Source organism: Channa argus, chromosome 20 (genome assembly GCF_033026475.1).
Source record: "Channa argus isolate prfri chromosome 20, Channa argus male v1.0, whole genome shotgun sequence".
In the NCBI taxonomy this organism is placed as follows: domain Eukaryota; kingdom Metazoa; phylum Chordata; class Actinopteri; order Anabantiformes; family Channidae; genus Channa; species Channa argus.
The window spans coordinates 14614930-14639023 of NC_090216.1; the positions used below are offsets into that span (position 1 = coordinate 14614930).

General features: G+C 40.6%; 2 protein-coding genes across 4 annotated transcripts; both read right to left on the minus strand.

Moving 5' to 3' along the window:
* Nucleotides 1-1098: 1098 nt before the first annotated feature.
* tmem184ba (transmembrane protein 184ba) lies at nt 1099-13576 on the minus strand. Of its 2 annotated transcripts, XM_067487559.1 has the most exons (10): nt 13230-13576; nt 13098-13147; nt 11389-11622; nt 9039-9204; nt 5961-6051; nt 5256-5423; nt 4693-4862; nt 4408-4602; nt 4006-4032; nt 1099-3481 (listed from the first exon to the last, which is right to left on the minus strand). In XM_067487559.1, the coding sequence occupies exons 3-10, from the start codon at nt 11620-11622 to the stop codon at nt 3252-3254; spliced, it is 1281 nt and encodes a 426-aa protein (XP_067343660.1). In that variant the 5' UTR covers nt 13098-13147; nt 13230-13576; the 3' UTR covers nt 1099-3251. The 2 variants fall into 2 exon arrangements, with proteins under 2 accessions (XP_067343660.1, XP_067343661.1); XM_067487560.1 differs by lacking the exon at nt 4006-4032 and having other exon boundaries at nt 13230-13575.
* Nucleotides 13577-14627: 1051 nt separating this feature from the next.
* Nucleotides 14628-23497, minus strand: csnk1e (casein kinase 1, epsilon). 2 transcript variants are annotated; one of them, XM_067487272.1, is made up of 11 exons: nt 23185-23497; nt 21778-21874; nt 21570-21680; nt 20542-20690; nt 18882-19110; nt 18439-18609; nt 18156-18304; nt 17871-18051; nt 17623-17768; nt 16326-16380; nt 14628-16020 (listed from the first exon to the last, which is right to left on the minus strand). In XM_067487272.1, exons 2-10 carry the CDS (start codon nt 21851-21853, stop codon nt 16348-16350), a joined length of 1245 nt encoding a protein of 414 aa, XP_067343373.1. In that variant the 5' UTR covers nt 21854-21874; nt 23185-23497; the 3' UTR covers nt 14628-16020; nt 16326-16347. The 2 variants fall into 2 exon arrangements, with proteins under 2 accessions (XP_067343373.1, XP_067343372.1); XM_067487271.1 differs by having other exon boundaries at nt 16315-16380.
* Nucleotides 23498-24094: the final 597 nt, after the last annotated feature.

A 24094-nucleotide genomic window follows, 5' to 3' on the forward strand; every position in this document is an offset into this window, starting at 1 on the left:
TATTTTACACATTTTTTTCAAACAAATTTTAAGACACAAACATGTACTGTATGGAAGGGAAAAATATATTTATAATAAATAAATAATGTGCTACTGATTAACACGTTATATATCACCAATGTTTTAAAATGATAAGATTTGTAATATTGCACATATTCATATTATTTTAGTAGTATCTGTAGTAGTATAGATTTTAAATGTAGGGAAATTTTTGATAAATGACTAATAAAGTTTGTCACTGAATAAAGCTCCCATTGGTCTGATAGCACTATCTAAGATTAGATGGCTGTGGCTACTTTTATTGCCTTTGTATTATTATTTTTTTGTATGTTTTCAGTATCATACACTAAAAATTTAAAAACAAACAGTGCAATCAACATAAGTCTTTACTTACTGTCCACTGCCTCCAGCTAACTTTAGCTGTTAGCTTATTCAATCTTTCACAGCAAGAGCTGAAGAAACACAGGGTAGAGCTGCCACATCCCAGCTCCATTGTCCTTACTTTTCTTCTGTTCAACACCTCGTAAAAATGTTTTTAAAGAAAAGGTGCACTTCTCTTTGTTTTGACTGGCCCCTCTTCACCTCTTTTTCACTTGCAGTAACATTATTCAGCTCCTACGCGGCGGCAGTCGGAATGACGTAGGTTGAGTCGGACGCAGTCTGTCCAATCACAGGAGTTCAGGAACATTAAAGTCTTGTCCATTGGCTCAGAGCAAAGCCTCAGGTCACCTGATTGTCAAACGTTTATAGCGCCCGCAACCCGGAAGTAGACAAATAATCCAGAATCAACTAAGTACAATTAAAAAAAAAAACATGTTTACTGCATAAGTAATTTGCAATTTAATATTTATTTTTAACATTTTGTTTCATGTCTCCTCTCTTCTCTGGATAATTAAAAGGAGACGGTTTCCCAGTGCTCCTAGTGATCAGCAGCCACAGACGACTATTGTTTCTTCTTCAGACAGCATTTTCACAGTAATACACACATCTGATAATATGTGTGTATTACTTTGTGTATTAATAATTTACATCACCAAATATAGACTTCAAGAAGGTGACCCAAGAAGGCACGAGAGTGTCTGCAGATGAAAAGTGAAATAGTGTTTGGTCAGGCATGGAAACCTGCCTTTAGGCATTTTAATGAACAATGTTGAAATTTATAGAAGCAAGCTAACATATGTACAAGAGATTGTTGTTTTGAACACTTACACTGTAAAATATCAACATTTATTGTCATTCACTGTCAAAAAACTTAACTGTTCATTCACAGCTCCAACATGAAAATAAAGACAGAAAACTATATTCCTCACAATATTGCTTAAGTGACTTGAGTTTTACAAAGCTGTTTAGGGACACGGACACGGTAAAAAACATAATCTAGTCGACATTCATGCCAAAATGTACTGACACGATTATCCAGACAGCATTCAGCAGCGTCTAAAAATAGGTGACTGCTCCTGTGCAGAGACCTGGCTTCTCTCCTATTTAAAACTAACATTATGTCAGGCAGACGAAGAAAAAACAACCCTTTATCGCTGTCTGAGTCTTGAACTCAGACAATGATGAGAATATAAAGAAATAAAGCCTAAGGCAAAGCATTTATTGTTACATTTGAACCAAGCCTTGTGTGTGGTAGCTGCATGAGTGCTTGTAGATAAAGAGTCAGACGTGTTTTTCCATGTTCACCACACAGCCCTCTGGTGTTCACACTGAGCTACAGCAGAGAAGTGAAAGTAGTTACAGTCAACATGTCAGCAGACTCGGGTATGAATCATTGGTATGACTCAAGAACTCCATTTATAAGTTAAAATATAACCAGCTCTGACTGTGGTGAGATTAAATCAAACAAAAATAGACTGAATGGAAGAGAAGAACAGCATCCAAGTCAAAGAATTGCAGTGTGAAATGTAATTGTAACAATAAGAACAAAAAAAAAAAAACCAAAAAACAAACAAACAGAAAAACAGCAAAAACAAACACAAAGATACAAATATTGGTAATGAATACGATGAATGTTTGTATCATTTTGTATGGTATTGTTCATATTGTTGTGCTTGTATTTACTTTCTGTATTCTTTTCTGTTTGTATTTAGAACAAAATTAACAGTAAAATTTAAGAATGTGTCAAAGATGAAATTGTTTTTTTTTTAACTGGAAAAAATAAAGCACAATAGCTAATTTGATTACACAAAAGCTAAGAACTTTATTTGTCTGCCTTTAACATTTTAACATATTAATGCATTTAAACAGATCAATGTGACAGAGATTCTCCTCTGAGAATAATTATCTATAACCTATATTCCTCTGATGTTTTTCTCTCAATCCAGTTAACCTACATTGTGGAATGCAGAGGTCTACTGCCTAAGTGAACCAGCTCGAGCTTTAATCTCAGCCATTCAAATTGCACTCCAATTACACCAGTGTAATCCAGACGTGCTGTTGCTGCTCACTGCAGCAAAGGTACTGTATGATCTATGATCTGCCCTGCCTCTCTCTCATCTGTCTCACATAATTTCAACATCAATACCAACTTCGATCTATACAACTGACCTTAACTCATGTTTCTGACATGGTTTCTCTTTATTTACAAGCCCATAATAGAGCAAAAGATTTACCCTCAGTGTCCAACACTATAGGGTTCTACATATTGTGTAACTATGTAAATAAAAACAGCATCTACTTAAAGAAGATTTGTGTTTAGTTTTATAATTTGTTTCTATAAAATTAAAAAACTATAAAACTTTGAGATTTTATCATTTCCAGTCACTGAAAATGATCATTAAAAACCAATAGGGCCTTCAAAATTTAAACTCAACCTGAACCAGAAAATCAACAAAAAAACATCCATCAGAATGAATCAAATTCCACCATGAAATGTGACTAAGTTAAAATATGACATTAAGTTTTTTCCAAGAAAAAAATATTCAGTCCAAAGTCAAGTATGATTCATGTGTGACTCACACCTTCCAAAAACTGACACAACCCACCATTTTCTGGCCAACGGCTTTAACACCAAATCAGCTTAGAGTGTTTCCACCAACTGAGATGCTTGGGAAATGTGGGTGCAGACACTTACATAGGAAGGTCCTCCTGTGATCAGTCTCAAAAACTGTAAAAACAAACACAGAACTCTTTTTCATTCACACTTTATAGAGGACCAGCTGCACAAGAGGATTCAGTACCATCCATCATTATAATATCAGCCCGAAGGAGATTCAGCTGTGGTAAAAGGAGAGTGTTTGTTTTCTCCTTTAAAATTCATCATCGGAGCTAAGCAGGAGGGTCTTCTCTGTGTCCCCGCGGGCACTGACAGCACTGTGGGAGCGGGACACAGGTGGTGGTGCTCCCTGCTCCAGCGTGGACTGCTGGGTGTACTGCTGATAGGCTGGGGAGAAGTTGTGAATGGCATCCTGGACCATGTCGCCAGGGTTCATCGTCTCTTTTAGGCTGCTGGAGATGCTCTTCATAGGGGCGCAGCGACCTGCACGAGGCAAATGAGACAGAGTTAGAGGTCACGAGAGGAGGTGAGAGAAAGTGTTGGTTTGGATTGAATGAGGAAGGAAAAAAAAGACGGTCGAAGGAAAAGTCGAAGGAAAAATGTGAGAGATGCAAAGGAGGAAAGTAGGAGAGCATGACAAAAAGCGTAAAAGGAGGAAAGATGACAAGTAAGGAGAACAAATGAATGTGAAGAGGAGTTATTTCTAGGACGGGAAGAAAAAAGGCAATCACAATGATGAAGAGGCATGTGAGACAGAAGGAAAGAAAGAGAAAAAAGAAAAAGGGAGATTAAAAAAGGGTGGGAATGATGAAAAGGAGTAGGAAACGGTTTTATTACAGCAAGAAAAGACAATAGACAGCAACAGTTAGAGGTAAACGCAGCATTATGTTAGGAGCTGAAAACCTGAAATGAACAACACATGCTGGGACAACATATGTAGCTAAAACCGTAGTAGCATGAAAGAATACGCATAATTATGGAGTAAACATTATTAGTATTTAACCTACCAAACTCTCCATATGTCGAAACAGGTCCTTCATGGCACAGCAGGGAAGAGAAGAAAGAAATAAAGATGTGTAGAAACAGAAAAGAACTGCACTCATTTGGTGTCAAGACAATGTGAGTAATGTGGAGAAAAGTGCAAAAAAAGTCAGAGGTGAAACAAAGGGGAAAACGGATAAGAGAGAAATAATATGAAGGAGCAGGTGGATTATGATTTAAAATTGAAGAGAAATTAAGTAGATAATTTGCATTGAACAGATGAAAGAGATGCATTTAAATGTACAAAAACAGTATTTATATGTCTTTTTTTGGACTGTCCTTGTGTACAAATGACTACACCTGCAGCAACACTGAGAAAGTGCTCTTCACTGTAAATTTCTGGTTTTGTACTCTCTACTCTTTCTTACCTTGTGAATAGAGACTTTTGTCCATGTAGACTTTGTATGTGAAAGCATGCCGCAGAGCCAGCGCTGCAAAAAACATCTCGATGCAGATGATAAAGTTCTGGTAACCAGCAGCGACTGTGCCCTCACCGACGGTAACCTCCACAGAGTTAATCTGAGGGATGGCCCCGCACTTCTCCAGGATAGCCAGCAACATGCCTAATCACAAGCATTTAGAACGGGACTTCAGGAAAATAAAAACATCTTTAAAGTTATATATAATGTCTTTAATTCATTAGAAGGTCCTACCTTGCCAGAAGGAGAGGAAGATTACTGATTTCACCATGAAGAACTTGAGCATGGGGCTGTAGGGACTGAGCAGCTCCCTCGTGGAGAAGTAAAAGAGGAAGAGGGCATATAGAGACAAGCTAACTGAGATGTTGTAGACGATGGTGACGTACAGGTAACCACTGGCAACACTGTGGAGAGAGAGAGAGGAGGTCAGAGAGCCCCTAAGCCAAACCCATGTGAGGGCTGCTGGTGTGGATATATCATTTCAATGTGGCTTTGTACGGATTATCTGTTGTTGTAAGTCAAGCGAAAAGCCTAAATGTTTCATTTGAGATTAAAGTTATAAGTGGAAACGATGAAAGGAAGAGGTGATCATCGGTTTGGCACACTCAATTAACCTGAAGAACAAAAAGGTGATGCAGCGGTTCTTCTTTTTTCTAAATTTAGTGCTAGCTGTGCTGCCAGATTTATGCTGGGATGTTGCATTTTATGTTCTTGTACAGCAGTTGTTTAAATAACCTCTAATAAGTACCAACCGTTGGTTACACCCATAAGAAACAAAACAGCAGCTTGTCACTTACTTAAAGTCCCCGTCTTTGTATTTGCCGAAGGCCTGCAGGATGACGGTGATGACGGCCATTAGCGGTTTGACCACACAGAATTGCAATGTTGCCTGTTTACAGAACCTCAGGAAACCAATTGAGTAGGCTTTCCCCCTAAGACAGCAGGTACCGTACATACAGCTGGATCTGATGCAACAAGAGGAAAAAACAAATGCTTTATGCTTTGGTCCGACAGACAGCTTCTTTCATTAAAAAGTGGTTGGGGTGATTTGTTTTATGATTACATGATTAGGGAAGGCCAGGTGGCGAAAGAGAGTGGGAGTTTAAATTAGATGCTAAAACACAGCACAGTATTTTTTAAAACTGAGACAGGATTGGCCAGGTGGCAACTTTTTTATGTGTTTTTTATGAACTTGTAATTAACCGGAATATGATATTTACATTATGAAGTAGTCCTCCAGGATTGTGCACTTACATGCAAGCAATTGGCCAACACAGGGCTAGAGCCCCCTGGGGTCACAGTAACAGTTCCCACTGTGTTAAAGACACTGTCCCATAATACTGAACAGCTAGGGCTATGGTTTTACCGTATCTGGTGAAACTGCCTGAACACACCCTTTAATATTATGTTTTGGATATAGAGAGATCAGAAATAAATGAATAACATATTTTTTTTATTTTTACCACTTGCTTAAATGCCCACTGGAAAAGCATGGAACTTACTCAATAGGTTTTCCTCTGATCTCAGCCATGATGGCGCTCTCTCCTCCGAGGTATTCATAGCAAAGACTCAAGAAGTTGTAAATCACAAATGCTAGGGAGAAACAAGAAATGAAAAGTCAAGTTTATATTACATCTCTGCAGACATTATTTATTTGCTTTAATAACCATGGTAACCTTGGTAAACAACTATGATATTTTTAGGACTATACAATTTGGCTTGTATGGCAGTAAATGCTACAGGAAGTGATTTACTTCTGAGAAAATATGTGTCTGATCTCAGGGAAAGTGATTAATGAGATACAGGATGTACTGTGTGGCAGAACGTTATGGAATTATAGCACATTCTCCTTGTGCTTGGGTGGGTTTCCTTCAAGTAGGAAAGATTTCCTTCCAAGGTCCAAAGACATGTAGTAAATTGATGGATGGTTGTTATCTATCTCTGTGTCTGGCCTGTGATAGATTGCTGAGCTGGCTTGGGTGTTCCCTGCCTCTCTCACAGTGAAAGATGGATCAGCCTCCAACCTTCCTGGAAACTTTGCACAGCTGCAGCTTCAAATGTCAGTGACGAGTAACAGTGAAAAAACTGAGTGACTGTGTGACTGCCGAGGGTGAGGGTCTGTGGGTGACTGAGTGATTCACTCTGCTGAATTTAGTTTGTGGTATCACACAAAAACAAAACATTACACTTCCTGTTACACTTGTAACATCTGCAGCAAAACCCTATTATTTTTATGTTATATTCTAACAGACTGACAGGCTGACAACACTTACAGACATAAGGTGTTAAATTTATACTATGAGAAGTCTAGATCCAGACATCAGCAATATTATAAGATGGAATGGCTTTATTCAACAAGACCTGAAACTGCCTAATTATCTGAAAGTTTATTCTTACATAGAAGACAGAAATGAGATTTTCAAATAAAAGAGGACAGATTATACACTGTATTAAGTAGCTACTGCCCTGATATATCAGGTGTCTGTAATAGCTAATAGAGTGTGCAGACCACTAAACTACAGGGCACCAGGGGTGATGCTACATATTCCATTAGCTGCAGAGATGATAACAGAGTGCCTCCTCTTGTGATACTTCAAAAATTGATGTCACTGTAGCCAATATGCACACACAAAACATGCATATGGTAATTTAACTAAACAGCACACATCACCTGACAATCTTAATTTTGGAATGTGTAAGAAAATACACAAAAAGCTTTATAAATAATTTACAATACAGAGTTTTAAAACTAAACCATGACAGTAGTTTGGCCAAAACCACCTGTAGAAACATCTTTGTGTTCAGGCAGACAATTTATAAACTGATTCTCACGAGTATAAAAAAGCAAAACGTTAACACACACCTTTCCCTGTGTAACTTAAATTTACCTGACTGTCTCTTGTGACCAATGGATTAGCTCCTTCAGTGAGAAGCAGGGTTAATCCTATCCGGGGGACTTCCTATCTCTCTGTGTACAAGTCGCTCACAAACACATACTGTACACACTAAGCACACGTCTCAGAAAAGATCCCAGCTGTAGTGCTGCCAGAAATTCTTGCAACATCAGCGCTCTGCAGCTGAGTTATTATGAATTTACGTCTACTCCACCCACTGCACACATACACGTCTCTTGTCTGAAGTTAGATGCCTGTCAGACAATGGTTAGGTAATAAAATGCCAAAGACGCCAGTTCAACAAGCTCAAACACAATAACAACAATACAAAGTTTCAGGAATGAGAACAGGCTCTCAGAGCAGCTCACTCTGTCTCTGTTGTTTGCCATTATGCTCCTTCACTTCCTCCCGTCAGCATTGTCCGTTGCCACAGTGATACAGTAGGCCCATGTACAACGAAAATGGGAACTCTGTAGCAAGTTTGGTTGAGAAAAACTCATTATGTGATTTTACAAGGAAGGATTTGTGAGCAGAGCTGCCATGCAACAGGTCAGTAATCATTTCTGAGGAAGAGGTCTGGACAGGGCTGAGCAGCTTTGTTGGAGTTGATGTAGGATCTCCTATCTCATCTCCTAACAGTAGGAGGAGAGGTGGCAGAGGACAAGAAGGGAACAAGAACTGAAAGAAGACTTGGAGAGGATGTGGAAGTATGACACTAAAAGCGGAGGAGAAGGAAAGGAGGGAGGAGGGGAGCCATCTGTCTGACGTGGTGATATGACGACTAAAGTACTGAATGCACTTCCTGCCAAATTCAGAGCCTTAAACACAGAGCGCAACTGGTTCACATTCTAATGTATGTGACGACATCAGTCCACCAACACAGGAAGTGACGCTTGAGCTGAGTGTCACGGTGAGAGAACTATTTTTATCGTCAACTTCACAGTTGACTGGGGAATGTGGAGCGGAGGCAGTCAGCTGCTCTGAACCGCCCTCTGCCAATTTCAGAACGTAAGAAAAGACAGAGATTCATTGCATGAGGCGGCATTTGATGGGTTTGCATCACACATCCTCTCAGCAAAACTGAAAGCTCACGTTGCGCATTAGGGAATGAAAGTTTGAAAAGCTTAAAGATCCACCATTCAGCATCATCCAAGGTTATATCTGGGCTCATTTCAAGTGGAGTACTGCAATTTCTATTTAAAATGTTTTGCAGGAGATGTATAGATGTGATAATAGATATTAGCTGTGGCAATTTTGTTTGTATCTTCATATCTGCTTCATATCACTGGTTTTCAAAAATTGGCAAACTGAAAATTCACATTCAGCAACAGAAAAGGTAGATCTAATCTTTGCAAAATACACCTTCATTGTGGGTGTGAAATAGTCTGTTGAGGATGGACGGCGTGTTTATTCGTAATTTGAAATAATTATAATGGGTTTCAACAGCTCAACTGGAAAAGCTGCCAACAATGAGATGGAAAGGATTTAATCAGTAACTTGTATTGATGAATGGTGTCAAATCAAATGCTATTGTGTGTTTAGACATCCTATCGTAAGAAGCAATCTTTATCCCTTTGTGGTAAAGGGCACTAAACCTGTCATCCTCTGAATCAGTGCCATTAACAACCCTGCAGCATTCCTGAAAGTCACACTGTAAACTCCACAGGATGAAGATGGTGCCATTACCTTCATAGCAGTCCCTGACGGTGTCGAAGTACACGTAGTACTGGTCGTTGGTGAAGAAGAGGAGACTTAACCAGGAGTCAAAGGCGTAGATAGGAACAATGAAGAGGATCCTCACGATGTGGCGCTGCTCTCTGGGTGAGCTGTAGAAACGTAGGTGCATGTAGATCTAGGACCGAAAGAATAAATATAAAAATATAAATACACATTGTATCAGGGATATACATATCAACCAAATGAATGGTTTATTTATAAAGCTTAAAAGCAACAACTGTGGAACAAGTAAGGTTTAACTGTTAGCAGCTGTACTTCAGGATAGAATAAAGTGTAAGGTGCAGATGGGATTATATTAATGAACTGCTTCGATGTTCATTCTGTAGCTGTAGACCAGTAAACAGTATTTTAAAGGGTCTGAGTTCTTACGCAGTGTGGAAGAGAGATTGTAAAATCAAAAAGGACTCTGAATCCACACTTCCTGCCCAAAAACCTCTTCTTTTCCTTTCGGATGTTGATCTTCCTCTAGACCTCCTGCCTGGCAGCTCCAACATCAGCATCCTTCTACCAATATATTCACAGTTTCTCCTCTGCACATGTTCAAACCATCTCAATCTGGCCTCTCTCACTTTATCTCTAACACATCTAACATGAGCTGTCCCTCTTATGTCCTCATTCCTGATCCTGTCCATCCTCGTCCCTCCCAAAGAGAAGCTCAACATCTTAAGCTCTGCAACCTCCAGCTCTGCCTCCTGTCTTTTCTTCAGTGCCACTGTCTCTAAGCCGTACAACATCAACTCCCTGGCCAAAAACAAATAGAAATATCACCACCTGGATTTAACGAAGCAAATAAGAGCCTTCCATTGCAAAATTACTCCAGTGATTAGTATGTCTCAGCTCGTAACAAGTTATTTAACAATAACTGACACAATAAGTAGCTCCATCCATCTATTATTTTCCACTTATCCAGACTTGGATTGCGGTAGCAGTATTTTCAGCTCCTCCAGCGGGATTCTGAGGCGTTTCCCGACCAGAGCAGATTCATAATATCTCAAGTGTATTCTGGGTTTACCCCAGGGTCACCTACTAGCTGAGTGTGCCTGGGAGATCTCCAATGGGAGGATACTAGGAGGCATTTTAACAAGATGCCCAAAACACTTCCAACACGAAGGAGCAGTGGCTCTATTTCAAGCTCCCTCTGGATGTCTGAGCTCTGTACCCTGTCTCTAAGTCCTGCCACCCTGCAAGGGAAACTCATTTCAGCCACTTGTATTCGTAATCATATTCTGTTGGTCATCACCCAGATCTTATGACCATAGCTGGGCACTGGAATAAAGAGTGACAGGTAAATTAAGAACATTGCACTGTGGCTTAGCTCCCTCTTTACCACAACAGTACAGTACAACATCCACATTACTGCTGATGCTGCACCAATCCGGCCATCATTTTAACATTAACAACCAATTTTATTCTCACTCGTAAACAACACCCCAGACTGCTTCACTTGAGGCATTCCCATCTTGACGAGCCACTGTTTTCCAGCAGAGAACCATGGCAATGAGTGGTCGACTACTTGAATATACTGAATGACCAGGTTTTTCCATTAATGGATTTTTTCTTCCTTGATGGCACAGGCATATTTCAAGATGACAATGCAAGGATTCAATTGTTCAACATCATTTTCACACAGCGAAAATCTTTGAAATGTTCTGGAAAAGATTCTGTGCAATTGCATAATCTCGCTGAAATGATGCCACAGCAAATGCATGCAATAATGAAAGCCAAAGACAGTCCAACAAAATATTTGATTTTGTACTTTTTTTTGTCTGGGCAGTGTACATTAACCTGGTTTGCCATTATTTAGATACTGTCCCTTTGCTTTCCTGAATGGACAAAAAAAAGACAGCCTGTCAAAGTCATTAACCTTAACAATCAACAAAATACCGTACATCATATTACTGGAATGTGGGATAAAACAACTTCTTAGCTCTATATTCATTCAAATTTTTGATTTGATTCACCCAGATTTTATACAGAGGTTTGATTCAAGTTTCATCTTTGTATATGTGTGTTTGTGTGTATTCATGGTTCACCTCCCGAGGCATGCTGCCAAGCAACCTCTGCTCTTCTCTGGGTCTGAGCAGATGTGTTTGTATGTGAGTGCTCATTTGTAGGATCACATCACTTGCCTGCCAAATCTGGTTTCAATCTTAAGAAAAGCCAGTCTGCTTAATCAAACATCTTTATCTCTATCTCCTGATGAGTAAAGAACATTGTAACATCCTGTTGAAGAAGAATTAAAGACCTGATGATGTGTACCCCTCCCATTCCTTACAGTATGCTGCTTGGAAGCAGTTACCTGGTGACAGGTGAGGATGAGCGCAGTCCACACAAAGAAGCCAGACACAGCCTGTGCTGCGGGAGTCATCAGGAAGATGGGCTGGTCTGGGTTGAGTAGTGGGGCCTCATTGAGCCATGAAATGTTGGGACCCATTGGGGCTGCTGTGGGTGGAAGCCCAGGTGCTGCTATGACAGAAAAGCCTTCCCCCAGCCTCTCGGACAGTGGTACATCTCGCCTCCACAGCCTCAACATCTAGAAGTGAAACAAATGGATAGTGACTGTTTCTGCAAAAAGTGACTGTGCTGTGACACAATCCATAAAGTATGAACATTAAGTTCCACTAGTAATCATCAACCTGGAATATAGGCCAAACCTTCAGTGTTATCGATGTTATGTGTAATCTGAGATAAGACAAACGGAAGATAAGCACAGACAAGCTGCAGGTCAGCGTTTCACTGTCATTCAAGACTGAAGACTGACTCAAGAAGTGCTGTTTGTTTCTACACCTCCCAGAATGACCACTACCAGCTGACAAGCTCAAACATCTAACACAAGCTCACATCGAATGTGTGAGCTCGTCAGCATACCGCATTCTTGTAAATAACAAAAAAACATGTGCCTTTTAGTTGTAGCAAAATGTGACATGTTCTCTGATCCTAACCTCCACAGAAAAGACGCTTAACATATTTCAACATTGCAAAAACCTTTAGGATGGATTTTTAACATTTATGTCCATACAGTGTATTTCCATATCTTACTCGTGAGTCAAAACAGACTCAGCAGCCTACAGCTTGTAGGCAGAAATAAACAAGCAATGTCATAGATGCAACTATATGCACTATTTACAACTCCCGAAGATGAGTGGGCTTCATTTGTTCTCGTACGCTAAAAGGCAGCTGTCATGTGAGCTTGAAAGAAATACAGAGTTGATGCTGTGGAGGGGGTGGCTTACGCAAATACACCCACACGTTCATTCAGACATAATAAAAAAAGAAATAAATAAAAGAAGAAACATAAGTGGTAAAAATGGTCAGTGACTGAGAGGTAGTCCCCTTTATTCATTCAGCAGAGAGAACAAACGCTGCAGACAATGACAGGTTGGCATAATAGGGCTTGTTTCAGCACTAACTAGGTTAACGTGCAATGATTAAATTTGGTGGTTAAATAAAATAAATTAGCCTGCTTTCACGTATTTATATGTGAAATTGAGATAAGTCATGGTTTCACTGTGTGACCTGCGTGTGTGTGAGAGAGACAGAGAGAGAGAAAGACAAACAGGTCATTTGTATTGGTTTGCCAGGGATCAGCATATCCACATTTCAACAAAGTAAAGACATCAGCATCAGCATCAGCATCCCCCCATTTTGCTGGAGCAAAATGACATATGTGTGTTTCATTTAAAAGGCAAAAAGGGTCACACACTCATATATCAGAGAGGCAAATGGTGCAGAATAAAGCAGAGCAACAGATGGGAAGGGGTGATGGGGGCAGACAGGGTCTTTTTCATTCACAATATATAAAAATAAGGGGGGAAAGCCAGAGCGGATTATCACTGAAGCAGCAACAACAACCTAAACACCGCGATTTATTCAGCAGAAACAACACTTCTGGCTCAGCTTTAACATGACTTCCAAAACAGTGATTTTATTGTGCTGCTGGGAATAAATGTAATAAAATGGATTAATTCCAACAAATGGGCCCCAGCTGCGGGGCTTTAACAGACTCACCTTCGCAACAGATTGTCCCAACAATTCACAGAGCAGCTTCAGTACGGAGTCTAAAATTGACAAATGGAGACACTTTATTAGTACTTGTGTAATAGCAAAGTATTTACAAATTGTGTAAGAGACTAGACTCACGTGACAGATATTGTGTTGATTTAAAATCCTCCTCTGCTCCGTCAGACAAACTCGCGACCAGAAATAACCCGGAATCGGCCTTAGAGCCGCACCGTTGCTCCCTGGAGATCCATGTTGAGCCCGACACGGACTGGCCAGTCAATCTCTGCGTCTCCCCTACTAAACTGAACCATTAAACTTTTTGGTCATGATATACGAGTTCTATATTAGTCTTACGATGTTCACGTATGTGCGTGTACAGCGTGTCCACTCGATGTTTCTTATGTACAGTCAGTAAGGTCGTTAATTCCTCTCGGATCCCGTTTCTCCGTTCGCCTGACTTCAGACCAATCTCTGTGGGATTTAACAGTAACATCTCACCAGCCCCGCCCACCCCGCGAGGACCCAACATCTTAGCCAATCACACGGGCGCTCACCCAGAAAAGGCGGGGCTTCGCGTTGAGCACTGTGCGTATGTGCGTGTCGAGTCCAGCAGCGGTGACAAAGACGCTCAGAGGAAGGAGAACTTCTCCCACAACTTCCTGTCCAAACTGTGTAGTGTGTGGGCAATTTGTCATATTATATTATATTTTTTTAAATTTTGAGAAAGCCCACAGCATTGATTCATACAAAGTTGTATCATATAAAACTTCTACGACGAAAGTTTTTTTTTTTTTCCCCAAATTACATTTTCACATATGTTGGCAGGATAAGCAAGTATAATTAACAGGTAAAAGTACTAACATAAATCACAGCTATGTGATTCAGATCATTAATTTAACCACCATCACCATGGTGTAAAAATAGGCTTTTTCCTTGAAGTTAAACTGAAATACTGGAGTAAACTACTCAACTTTCCTCTGCTATTAAAATCATAAGTGCTTTGCCTTTTTTTAAAGTTTACTTTTAAGTGTTCTTTTTTCCCCTTCTTTGTTCATAGACCCTCAGCAAACCTACCACTGAGTTAATTTCTTCAGTAATATTTAGGAGTATCAAATAGTAAAAATGTACTCAGGTACCTGAGTATTTCACCTCCACACTGTTTGGGATCTTTCTAACACTTTGTAACACAAGGTTTTGTTTAAAAAAAATCCAACAAACCAAACTTGAAATAATCCTAATGAAAGGATAATGGTAATTCCTCACAGAAGACAATATCCTGAAAATTTCCATAAAAAAATTATAATTTAAAAAACCCTATAGCTAAGTCTTTTTACAAGCTGTTTCATGTGTTTTTCTTCTTCTATATCTTCTTTGTCTTCATCGGTGCAATGTAGTTTGTCTATTTTTGGAAATGGCCTTTTAACTTATTTTAAATCTTTGCTTAATTTACTTGAAAATTTTACAGTCATCTACAGTTTTATGAACTTATGAATATACAGTTAATTACCATTAAATGAAACACACATTCACTCTGTATAAGCTGTGTATATTTTTATTGATTCAGAAAATATACACAAATATCATAGTAATAAAGTTGAAGCATGGTAAAGAAATGTACAGGACATCAGTCAGCTACTTTCTTTCAGTGACATCCATCCATCCTGTCAGGCCTGGGTCAAAACACCCCTCAAAATAGTAACAAGAAGCCTTCTGTCATTGCCTGCCGCAAAGAAAACTACAACACAAACACACACAAACTCCTGGCAGACTCTAAAGGTTATTGGTAAAAATTACAGTTTCACTTTTTGTCCCAGAACTGTCAGGAGGTAAACAGTACTCATCTCTCCAGCCCCATCTTTAAACAATGTGACACATTCTGGCAAAAGGTATGTACACATTTTACAAGTATTACAAAAAATAAAAAATAAACTAAAGAACAAAATAGGAAATGTAACAGCAGACTTGTTCACCACCAAGATGTTATAACATTCTCAAGTCTTTTCATACCTGGAGTTACAAGCTGGACTAAGGCTTTGTCATATCATACAATCCTCATGACTCTCCTCATCCTGTCCTCGACTCAAAACTGTACTATTCATCTGCTTCTTTTCAGTCCCAATGATCAATCTCACCTAAGACAGTGGAACCTTTAAACTGTAAGGTTTTCACACCTGGGACAGATATGCCCCTCCTCACTTCAGGCTCTAAGAAGCAAAGCTGAAGGCAAAACAAGCACTAAGACAGTAACGCACAGACAGACACAGACGTTAATTGACAAAAAGCAGCCTCGCTGCCATCTACAAGTTCACTGAAGACTCCCTAACATTCATTGGGTCTCTCGGTTGTCCCCTGTGGTCCATTTTCAAGCACTTTCAAGCACATCTCTATTCCAGACCTGGGTACACTGTTTGTGTTGGTCTCCATACTAGTTTACATATTTATTTATAATTAGGAACACCTTAATCAGCAGATGTAGTTCTCAAACATTAGCAGGTTGATAGTTGTTGTTTAAAATGTAATTGCAGCTGTAAACCACAGAATAACTCAAACATTGTCCATTTTGTGCACTGATTTTTTTAAAATGATTGTGTATTTATGTTTTCTTTTTTTGCCAGTTGAGCCTCTGAGTCGATGGAAAGGTGAATATGAGTGAAGAAGGGGTGGGATCTCTCTGTTGTTTTAACCCCTTCCCCCTCTGGTCACACCCCAAAAAGCAGTACTAACCTGTTCCAGTCAAGGGTTTGTATGTTTCATTGGTTCTCCACCTTGTCAGTGATCCTTTAGCTTCGCTCACACACCATATTGACAGACACACGGGGCCAGCAACACCCTGTCATACTTCCCTGTCTTCTTCTCTTTCACTCATTCATGTTTTCACTCATCCATTTGAAAAGTAAGGGGTATTTGATACCCTGCAGCTGCTGGACCACTAGAGACAAAACAGGGGAGAAATGTTTCTGGGTTATTTAAAGGGTAGGAATGGTTATATGATCACCAAATCTGTCTCTCAAACATTATTGACTTCCTTAGTGAATAAGAGTTTTTTCAATGGGTTGCAGATTTATGCTCTTTTCATTTAAAAATGGTTAGTGTTTTTTAGTTAGCATTACTCAGTCTTTTCTCTTTTTCTTCACTACATGTACTGTGTGTGTGTGTGTGTGTGTGTGTGTCTGTGTGCGTACATGTGCGTGCATCTGTGTGCGTGTAGCAAGCTTGTCCGTACCTGCCACTGACCTGCAGGCCAGCCAGGAGGAACTCACTTTGCCAGATGTTCAAATGGCACACTGACCTAAGCGTGGAGGAAAAAGAGAAGCTTGAACCTAAACAAAGGATGAATACACTTCAGGGGTTTTAATTAATAATTTGCAATTTTGTTTATTTGGGGATACTTAGCAGTTTAACAGAGTTGTTCTATTTCCACTAGGCTTGGTGCTAACATAGAAAGTGGCCAGGGACTAAATCAGAAGGCCACAAAAAGTCCTGTTATCCCTGCTGCAATCTGTAGACAGCCGATGAAGATAACGGTCCAATTTACAATGATAAACAATATTATATAATATATTTAATCAGTGCAAATCCACGCTACAGCGTATAAATTTAGGTTTTATTTGATTTGGCTCCATCTAATTTGCAAATGATTTGAATAATGGAGTAAAGACACAACACAGTGAGTTTGTCCAGTCAGAGCAGCTGCTGTCATTGCTGCAGGATGCAGACACGATCCTCACTATATGGAGAAGCACTAGAGATAATCCAATTAGCAACTAGAAAGAGACTGTGGACACAGAGCACCTGTCTTAGCAGGTTAGTCTACTCTGTTCCTATCATATTAGAATTAAATTGCCTGGTAACAACAACACTTCACATCACTATCCTAGTGGTAATTAGGAGTAGATGATGTTTGAATATTTTCCTAGCTCAAAGAGTCCAACTTCACATGAATTATGAACATGAATTATGAATTTGTATAAACATGAGTGGCAAGCATAATTGCATGGCCCAAAAGCATTAAAGGGAATCCAGCAAAGTCAGCAGCCTGAGGTAATGAAAATGCTTCTGATCCATTTTAATCACAAAGAAACAATTAACGCTACATAAGAGAGCAGAGTAATATCCGCTGCACTTTAGTCATGGTCGAGTTTCAACACTAAGAATCCTTCTTGTTATGCCACAGGCTCTAGGAAGCTGCGCTGACATCACCATAATAACATTCTGATGCTGAATGTTTACCATCTTAAGTGACCTCAGGGCGATAAGAATATCATTAATTTAGCATAAATTTGTTCAAAAATAATGTAACGGTCGAAATAGCACTTTAATTATCTGGAATATTTTATGTGAGAAGCATCTGTACAAAATCATCACCAAGTAGATGATAAGACATTTAGTAGGACTCCTCTGGGGACCACGAATGGCAACACAGCACTGAGATGTCATGAGCCTTTTTAACGTGGAATCAAATCCAAAGCGTATCCCTTTTAGTTGCAACCTGTGATGACAAGCCCTGTTGGTCAAGTCGTGGTTTTCCTACCTGTGATGCAGTGATGCGTGATTGGTCAAGTCGTGCAGTGAGATCCGAGGAGGAGACGTTGGCGGGGGCCCCGCGATGAAGCCTCATGGCCACCTTCCTCTCTCTCTCAGCTCGTTCTGCTCTCCCCGCCTGAGGAGAGCGGTTACCTGCAGGAATGGAAGTTGTGATTCAGTTCCAGTTGTGTTTTCCGGTTACTTCCAAACATCCAAAACCCTAAATGACATCCCGAACTGACTGCTGGACCCCACCTGCAGCCATATTGGAGGAAGCAGCATTGGCCTCGTTCCTGACTCTGTTGGCTGCCGAGGGATTCGGACCAGGAGGCAAAGCTCGCCCGCCAGCACCTCTTTGGCCTCCGCCTGCTCGCTCCTCCACCTCTTTTGCCTCCCTCCTCTCCCTCTCTCCATCATCTGCTGTCCTGCTGGCCCCCTGAAACACAGAAGAAAGGGCACGGATATGAGCATATGCTGAAGGCTGAAACACAATAGATTATTAACCAAAAGCAAAGATTTGTCAAGAAGCTTGAAACTCACAAACTTCAGCATGTTCCAGTCAAAGACATAGTCGTAGGAAAAGCCCTGTCTGTGGAAAAGGTTTCTGAAGAGTTGCCTCAGGTACGAGTAGTCTGGCTTGTCATCGAAACACAGGGAGCGACACAAGTTCAGGTAAGTGGAGAATTCAGCTGAGAAACACGAGACAGAGATGAGTGGATTTTAGAGAGTTAAGGTGTTGAGGCTCCAGAGAGAAAAATGAGACCAAAGTGGTAAAAGCCCTTTTTCCTGTGATAAAGCCTCATTTAATCTAGTGTTTACTCACAGGGGTATCCCTTGCAGAGCAACTCGATGGGGGTGGACATTTTCTTCTCGCTGATCCGCTCGTACTTCTGCCTCTTGGTGGCGGCCTTGAGCCCCTGCCAGGGCAGGGAGCCCAGGTTAAAGTACATGAGGACATATCCCAGAGACTCCAGGTCATCTCGCCTTGACTGCTCTGTGGAGAAAAAAGAGAAAATGGAGAGAGAGTAGAGAAGAAAAAAGTTTGAGGGGGGAGAAGAAGAACAGGGAAAGAAATAAGGACAGCGTAAACATAGAAGGATGGAAGTAATTAAAGGTCTAAGGACAATCAATAAACATGAGAACATGCTCTACTTACATCCTGCTGTGAACACACACATAAGCACACATTACACCTACACACATATTGCGTTGAAAACAATCACTTAGTTTGTGTGTGTGTGTGTGTGTGTGTGTGAGATGCTTTACCAATGCCCAGGTGGGTGTTGATGGAGGCATAGCGGGCGGTGCCAGTGAGGTTCTTATTCTCGCGGTAGGGGATGTGCTGGTGTGTTCGGGAGTCGCGGTATTTCTTTGCCAGACCAAAGTCGATAATGTAGACCAGGTTTCCCTTCTTGCCGAGCCCCATGAGAAAGTTATCAGGCTTCACATCTCTGTGGATGAAGTTCTTGGAGTGGATGTACTCAATCCGACTGATCTGAAGAGGAGCGACAAAGAGCAGGGCTGAATTGGGTTGAAAGGAAAGTACAAGCTGGCTTCGCAGGATGTTGCCAATTAATTCAGTCCACATGAGTCCACTTTTTAGGTTTATTTTGCCTGCAGCCCCAGGGTCATTTCATGTCAACATGTCAAATAACAGCAATTCAGCAATGCAAATTTGAGTTAGTGCAGTTTAAAGTGACATATTTCAATTAAATTGATGCAGCAACAAGTTAGCACCTACTGGGGAATCAAAGCAAAACCAGGAGATTAGCAAAATCATATGGACAATGTGAAAAGGGCCATACATACAACCAAACATATTTAGTTGTTTTGTGTTTGTGATTTGTGCATTTAAGAGTGTGTCCTTGAAACCTCACACAAGCAGGATCTATACAGAGTCTACAGTCAGAACTTCATTAGCACACCACAGCTACGAATGATGGCAAAGAAGGACACAAAGTTAAAATCACACCTCAGGTTTTTTAATTAGTGTATTGCTCTAGAACCTGGCAACCCTTCAGATAACCAGTTAGTTTTATGTTCTTAATTAGTAGCGTTGTGCTGCAGGGAGTCTTTACATTCTTAAAGTTATGGAATGTCTGCTCCAAACCAACAGTGAGTTTTAAAGGCCACAAGTGTCATTGTGCTGTGAAATAAAAGTTGACTCATTCCCATTGATCAACACCCTTGTCAGCCTTTTTTACAAAGAGATGTTTAATATTATTGGATATGTTATGTCAGTGTTTGTTATTGGACCTTTTAATAGAGGAGAGGAGATGAGAAGAGAGGAAGACAGGACAGGAGAGATGTTACAAGAACAGCAGTGAAGGTGATGAAGGAAAGAATTTAAAATGGTCAGAGAGAAAATAGGACACAAAACGTGCTAGTTGTAAACTTAAAAATGGCACACGAAGGATTAAAAAACAGGCTGACCTCTGTGAGGAAGATCAAGGCTTCTTTTGGAGTTTTCCTGATCTAGATTAGAGGGGACTTGTGTGGAGGAGATGACTGGTCGGAGGCTAAGCTTTGTCTCAAGCCAGAGAACGAGTTTCCAATTTCAAATGATTCATTTAGTTACACTCTTAAAACAGCCACATCATTTTCACCGAGATCTTTAAACTGAGGTTGACTCCAGTACATTTTCTACAACCACAGGTGAAAGTTTAAACAACTGGAGCCTTTTTAAATATAATTGGAATAATACCATTTAATGTGGACCTTTTAATTATCTATAACTGTCGTTGTTCATCTATTGTTTCTCAGCCTAGGAGCTTTGAGAAACCCATTTATAAAGACCAATGAGCTTCAATGAGCTCTTAAAGTAATTAGTTGCTACTCAGGAACTGCGTGCCAGCGTTTAGCTCAGGATTTCAGTGAAAACTATTGGGTTTTATAGTGAGGGCCGCGGGCAGCCAGTCTGTCTCACCATCTGGTCGGCCAGCAGCAGGACTGTTTTCAGACTGAACTTGCGGGAGCAGAAGTTGAACAGGTCCTCCAGACTTGGTCCCAGCAGCTCCATTACCATAACATTGTAGTCGCCTTCTGCTCCGCACCACTTTATAGACGGGATTCCAACTGTTGGCACAGGAGGAAGTGGAAGAAGAAAGTTGGAAAACAGAATGATGTTATTATGCACTTTGCGCAGTTTAACCAGCACCTTTATCTTACTTTGGAATCTCTTAATCTTTATTTAAACCCCCTTTTTATTAATTTGTGCTATTTAGTTTATTTTGAATTAATTACCTTTGCCTGTTTCTATAGTTGTTTACTCTCACTATTGCTTTTATGTATATGTTGCTTTTATATTATTATGATAGTATTTCTAAAGGATAATTATGCTATAATGCCATTTATATATAACATCTAACTGTGCAGGACAATCATTTATAGATAGATAGATAAACTCCACATACAGTATTATACATATAGTATGAATATATATTGATATGAATATTTTATTTTTCATTCATTCTTACAACCACTGTATAGTCACAGTTCACAGACAATATAATGTAAGCTATTGTGACATATATAGTGTATATATCTTTCTGATATTTTATTTCTTTCCTGTATCTGTTTTCTTACCTCTTTTTCCCTGTGCCACTGTAACATGTGAATTTCTTCTCCAAGAAATGATCTGTGTTATCTTATATGATTAATATGTAACATGTAAACACGTCAGTATTACTGAATGATCATTCCCATCTCTCAACAGCCCTAATCTGACCATTGCCCCTTATTACCAGTGACAAATTTCCCCTGGGGACCTTGTATGACCATCAAATGCCTTTAAATGTCCTGAAATGGACTTCAAGGTCTGTAAACACCTCCTAAACAATGTTAGTCAGTGTTAATACGTGTAGACAGTTATAAATACCATTCAGCAGGACTAACCCCCATTGTCCCCCTTTTAAAGCTTTCAAAAGATCTGAAAAACTCTTAAGTGTATCTCACCTCCGCCCTGCATCATTTTGTAGAATTTGCTCTCAATGTGGAGCTGTGGATGTTTGGTCTTCACACATTCCAGTTTGATGGCTACTTCCTCTCCTGTAGCAATGTTAGAACCTAATGGCAGAACACAGCAGAATTGCAGGTAAAACATATAATCAGCTTCTGACACACAAAATTTTAGGTGTGAGACCGATAATCTCCCAATTCTCACCGAGGTAAATATCTCCAAAGGATCCACTTCCTATCTTCCTCCCGAGGCGATACTTGTTCCCCACCCTCAACTCCATGGCTTTAAGCTTTTCAACTCACTGAAGGGGTAAACACACACACATGGAGACACAAACAAACACAGAGCTGTTATCACTCATTGGTGATCAATAGAGTAAAAGGACACAGTGGTGCAAAGCTGCAGACTCTTAACAGAAAGCTATGAGCCCTGAGGCTGCTGTATCGTGGAAGAAAATGAAACTGGGAGCTTGAAAAAAAAAATCGACCAGAGAGATCAGAGACTAAAAAGTGCAAATGACTGAGCCAGAACCAATGACGTAGTGCAGCCTGTGTTGAATAACTAGAGCTGGGCAGGAAAATGTTGCTCATGTTCAGGCAGAAAGTGACTTTATGTGACAAAAGCAAAAACATTTCTGATTACACAGGATCTAATGTAGCAGCTTGTTGTGTTAAGCCAGAGTCATTACACCTTCAGAGGGCGATGGAAACACAGTTTGGGATCTCAAAGGACAACAATGTAGGCCAGTGAAGTGCTGGTAAAGTGCATGGGGAAAAGGTGAGAGCCCAGAAGAACAGAGTGTGTAGTTGTGTAACATGATTTATCCAAAGCTGCAGGAGGGGGGGGCTGGATCAGCATCTCACACACTTTAAAGGACTCTAGTCCTGTGTACAAGGGATTTACATAAACTCCCAATTTCTAACTGGAGTCCCCTAATGAAATTTGAATGAGTCATGTTTTCCTCACATAAGCCCTATTTGTCCAAGCAGCCAGGAAAGACAGACTTAGAAGGAAGTGAGGAATGATTGAGGAATGATTGAGGGCTGTTTCCCCCGACACAGTTTGACATTGTGCTAAATCCTTCACTTTTTAGTCTGGATCTAAATACACCTCATCCGAACACAGTGGAGTGAAAATCAGGTGAAGGAAGCCTATGCCGCACATCACCAAGCCCTTCACCTCAGGTTTCTCCAGCTCATTTCCTCCCTCAGCCTCCAAAGCAGCTATGCTGTTGGTGTTACAAAACTGAGAGCCACTATTGCTGCAAAGGACTGCAAAAACAGGCAAGACTTGATATTTTCAGCGAGAACCATTCTTGCAGTTGCCCTAGATACCACAAGGGATAAAACAGAGACGATGGTGAATGAAAAAAAAACAAAAAAAAAACAACAAAAAACACACAATTCGTCCCTCTGACCGTCAAATGTTGCCATAAATCCTATAACCGCACCCTCCGTGCAGGACCTCAGAACAAGCGCACCCCCCGGCCCCGACACCAATCTATGTGGACTCTATTTGCACCTCACAGACAGCAGCACACGAACGCAAACCTCGAGACACCTTGACCAGGCAACATGCAGCCCCTCTACCCCACCGGCTCCCTCTCCTCACCCGGTTATGTCAGGCTCCGTACGTGGTCGCCCCACTGGCTGTATCTCACTCAGGACCCTGGACAGCGACGCACCGACGCGGCTTCGGACGGCTCATAACCTCGGAGATGTGGGACCCTCACCCCGGCCCCTCTATCCCGAAAAACAAATCAAATATACTGCTGATCCGAAAGGACTCCTGGCACTCAAGAACCCTTTCACTGACAGGATATCGTTTCTAATTTGGAGGCAAAAACGCTGAAACCAGACACGGAGGTCCTCCTCTCTCTCTTCTCTGGCTGCTCCTCTCTCTGTATCCCCCTCACACACCCCCACCCAGCCCTCTCTCAGTTTACACCATTGACAATATCAATGATGTCATCCACAGACTTGCAGAGATGCCCGGATTGTCTTAAAGACGCCGCTGCCGCTGCTGCTGTATCCGGACATGAATGAATGCACCAAGCCACCAGCAGCACGTAAAGCTGCTGCTTTACTTCATTCTGAAATTCCTTCTCAAAGTATAATCTAGATTTGGAGCGATCCTTGCGTTGGGAAAAGTGTCAACCTTGTTCTGTTAAGGAAGGAAGGAAGGAAGGAAGAAAAAAAAGTCTTGTCTGAAGTCACATTGCAGACTTTTTTGTAGGCTTTTCATAAGTAGGCCTGAACAGCAATATCAACAGAACCTAATGATGAGAGCATCTTAGCTGAATACAATAGGCAGTACTACAGTCAGGAGTATAATTTTGAAAAACACAAAAAGCAAACAATGTGCGGACGCTGCAGCTTTGTTAGTTTATCACCAGAGGGCGACGTTATTACAGCCTGATAATGAAGTAAGGCCCCCAATTTGTTAAACTTAGTGGGTTGTGCGTTTGGAGATTCTGTAAGTAAAATGCAGCTGTATGATGAACATATTTTATCAGCAGAAA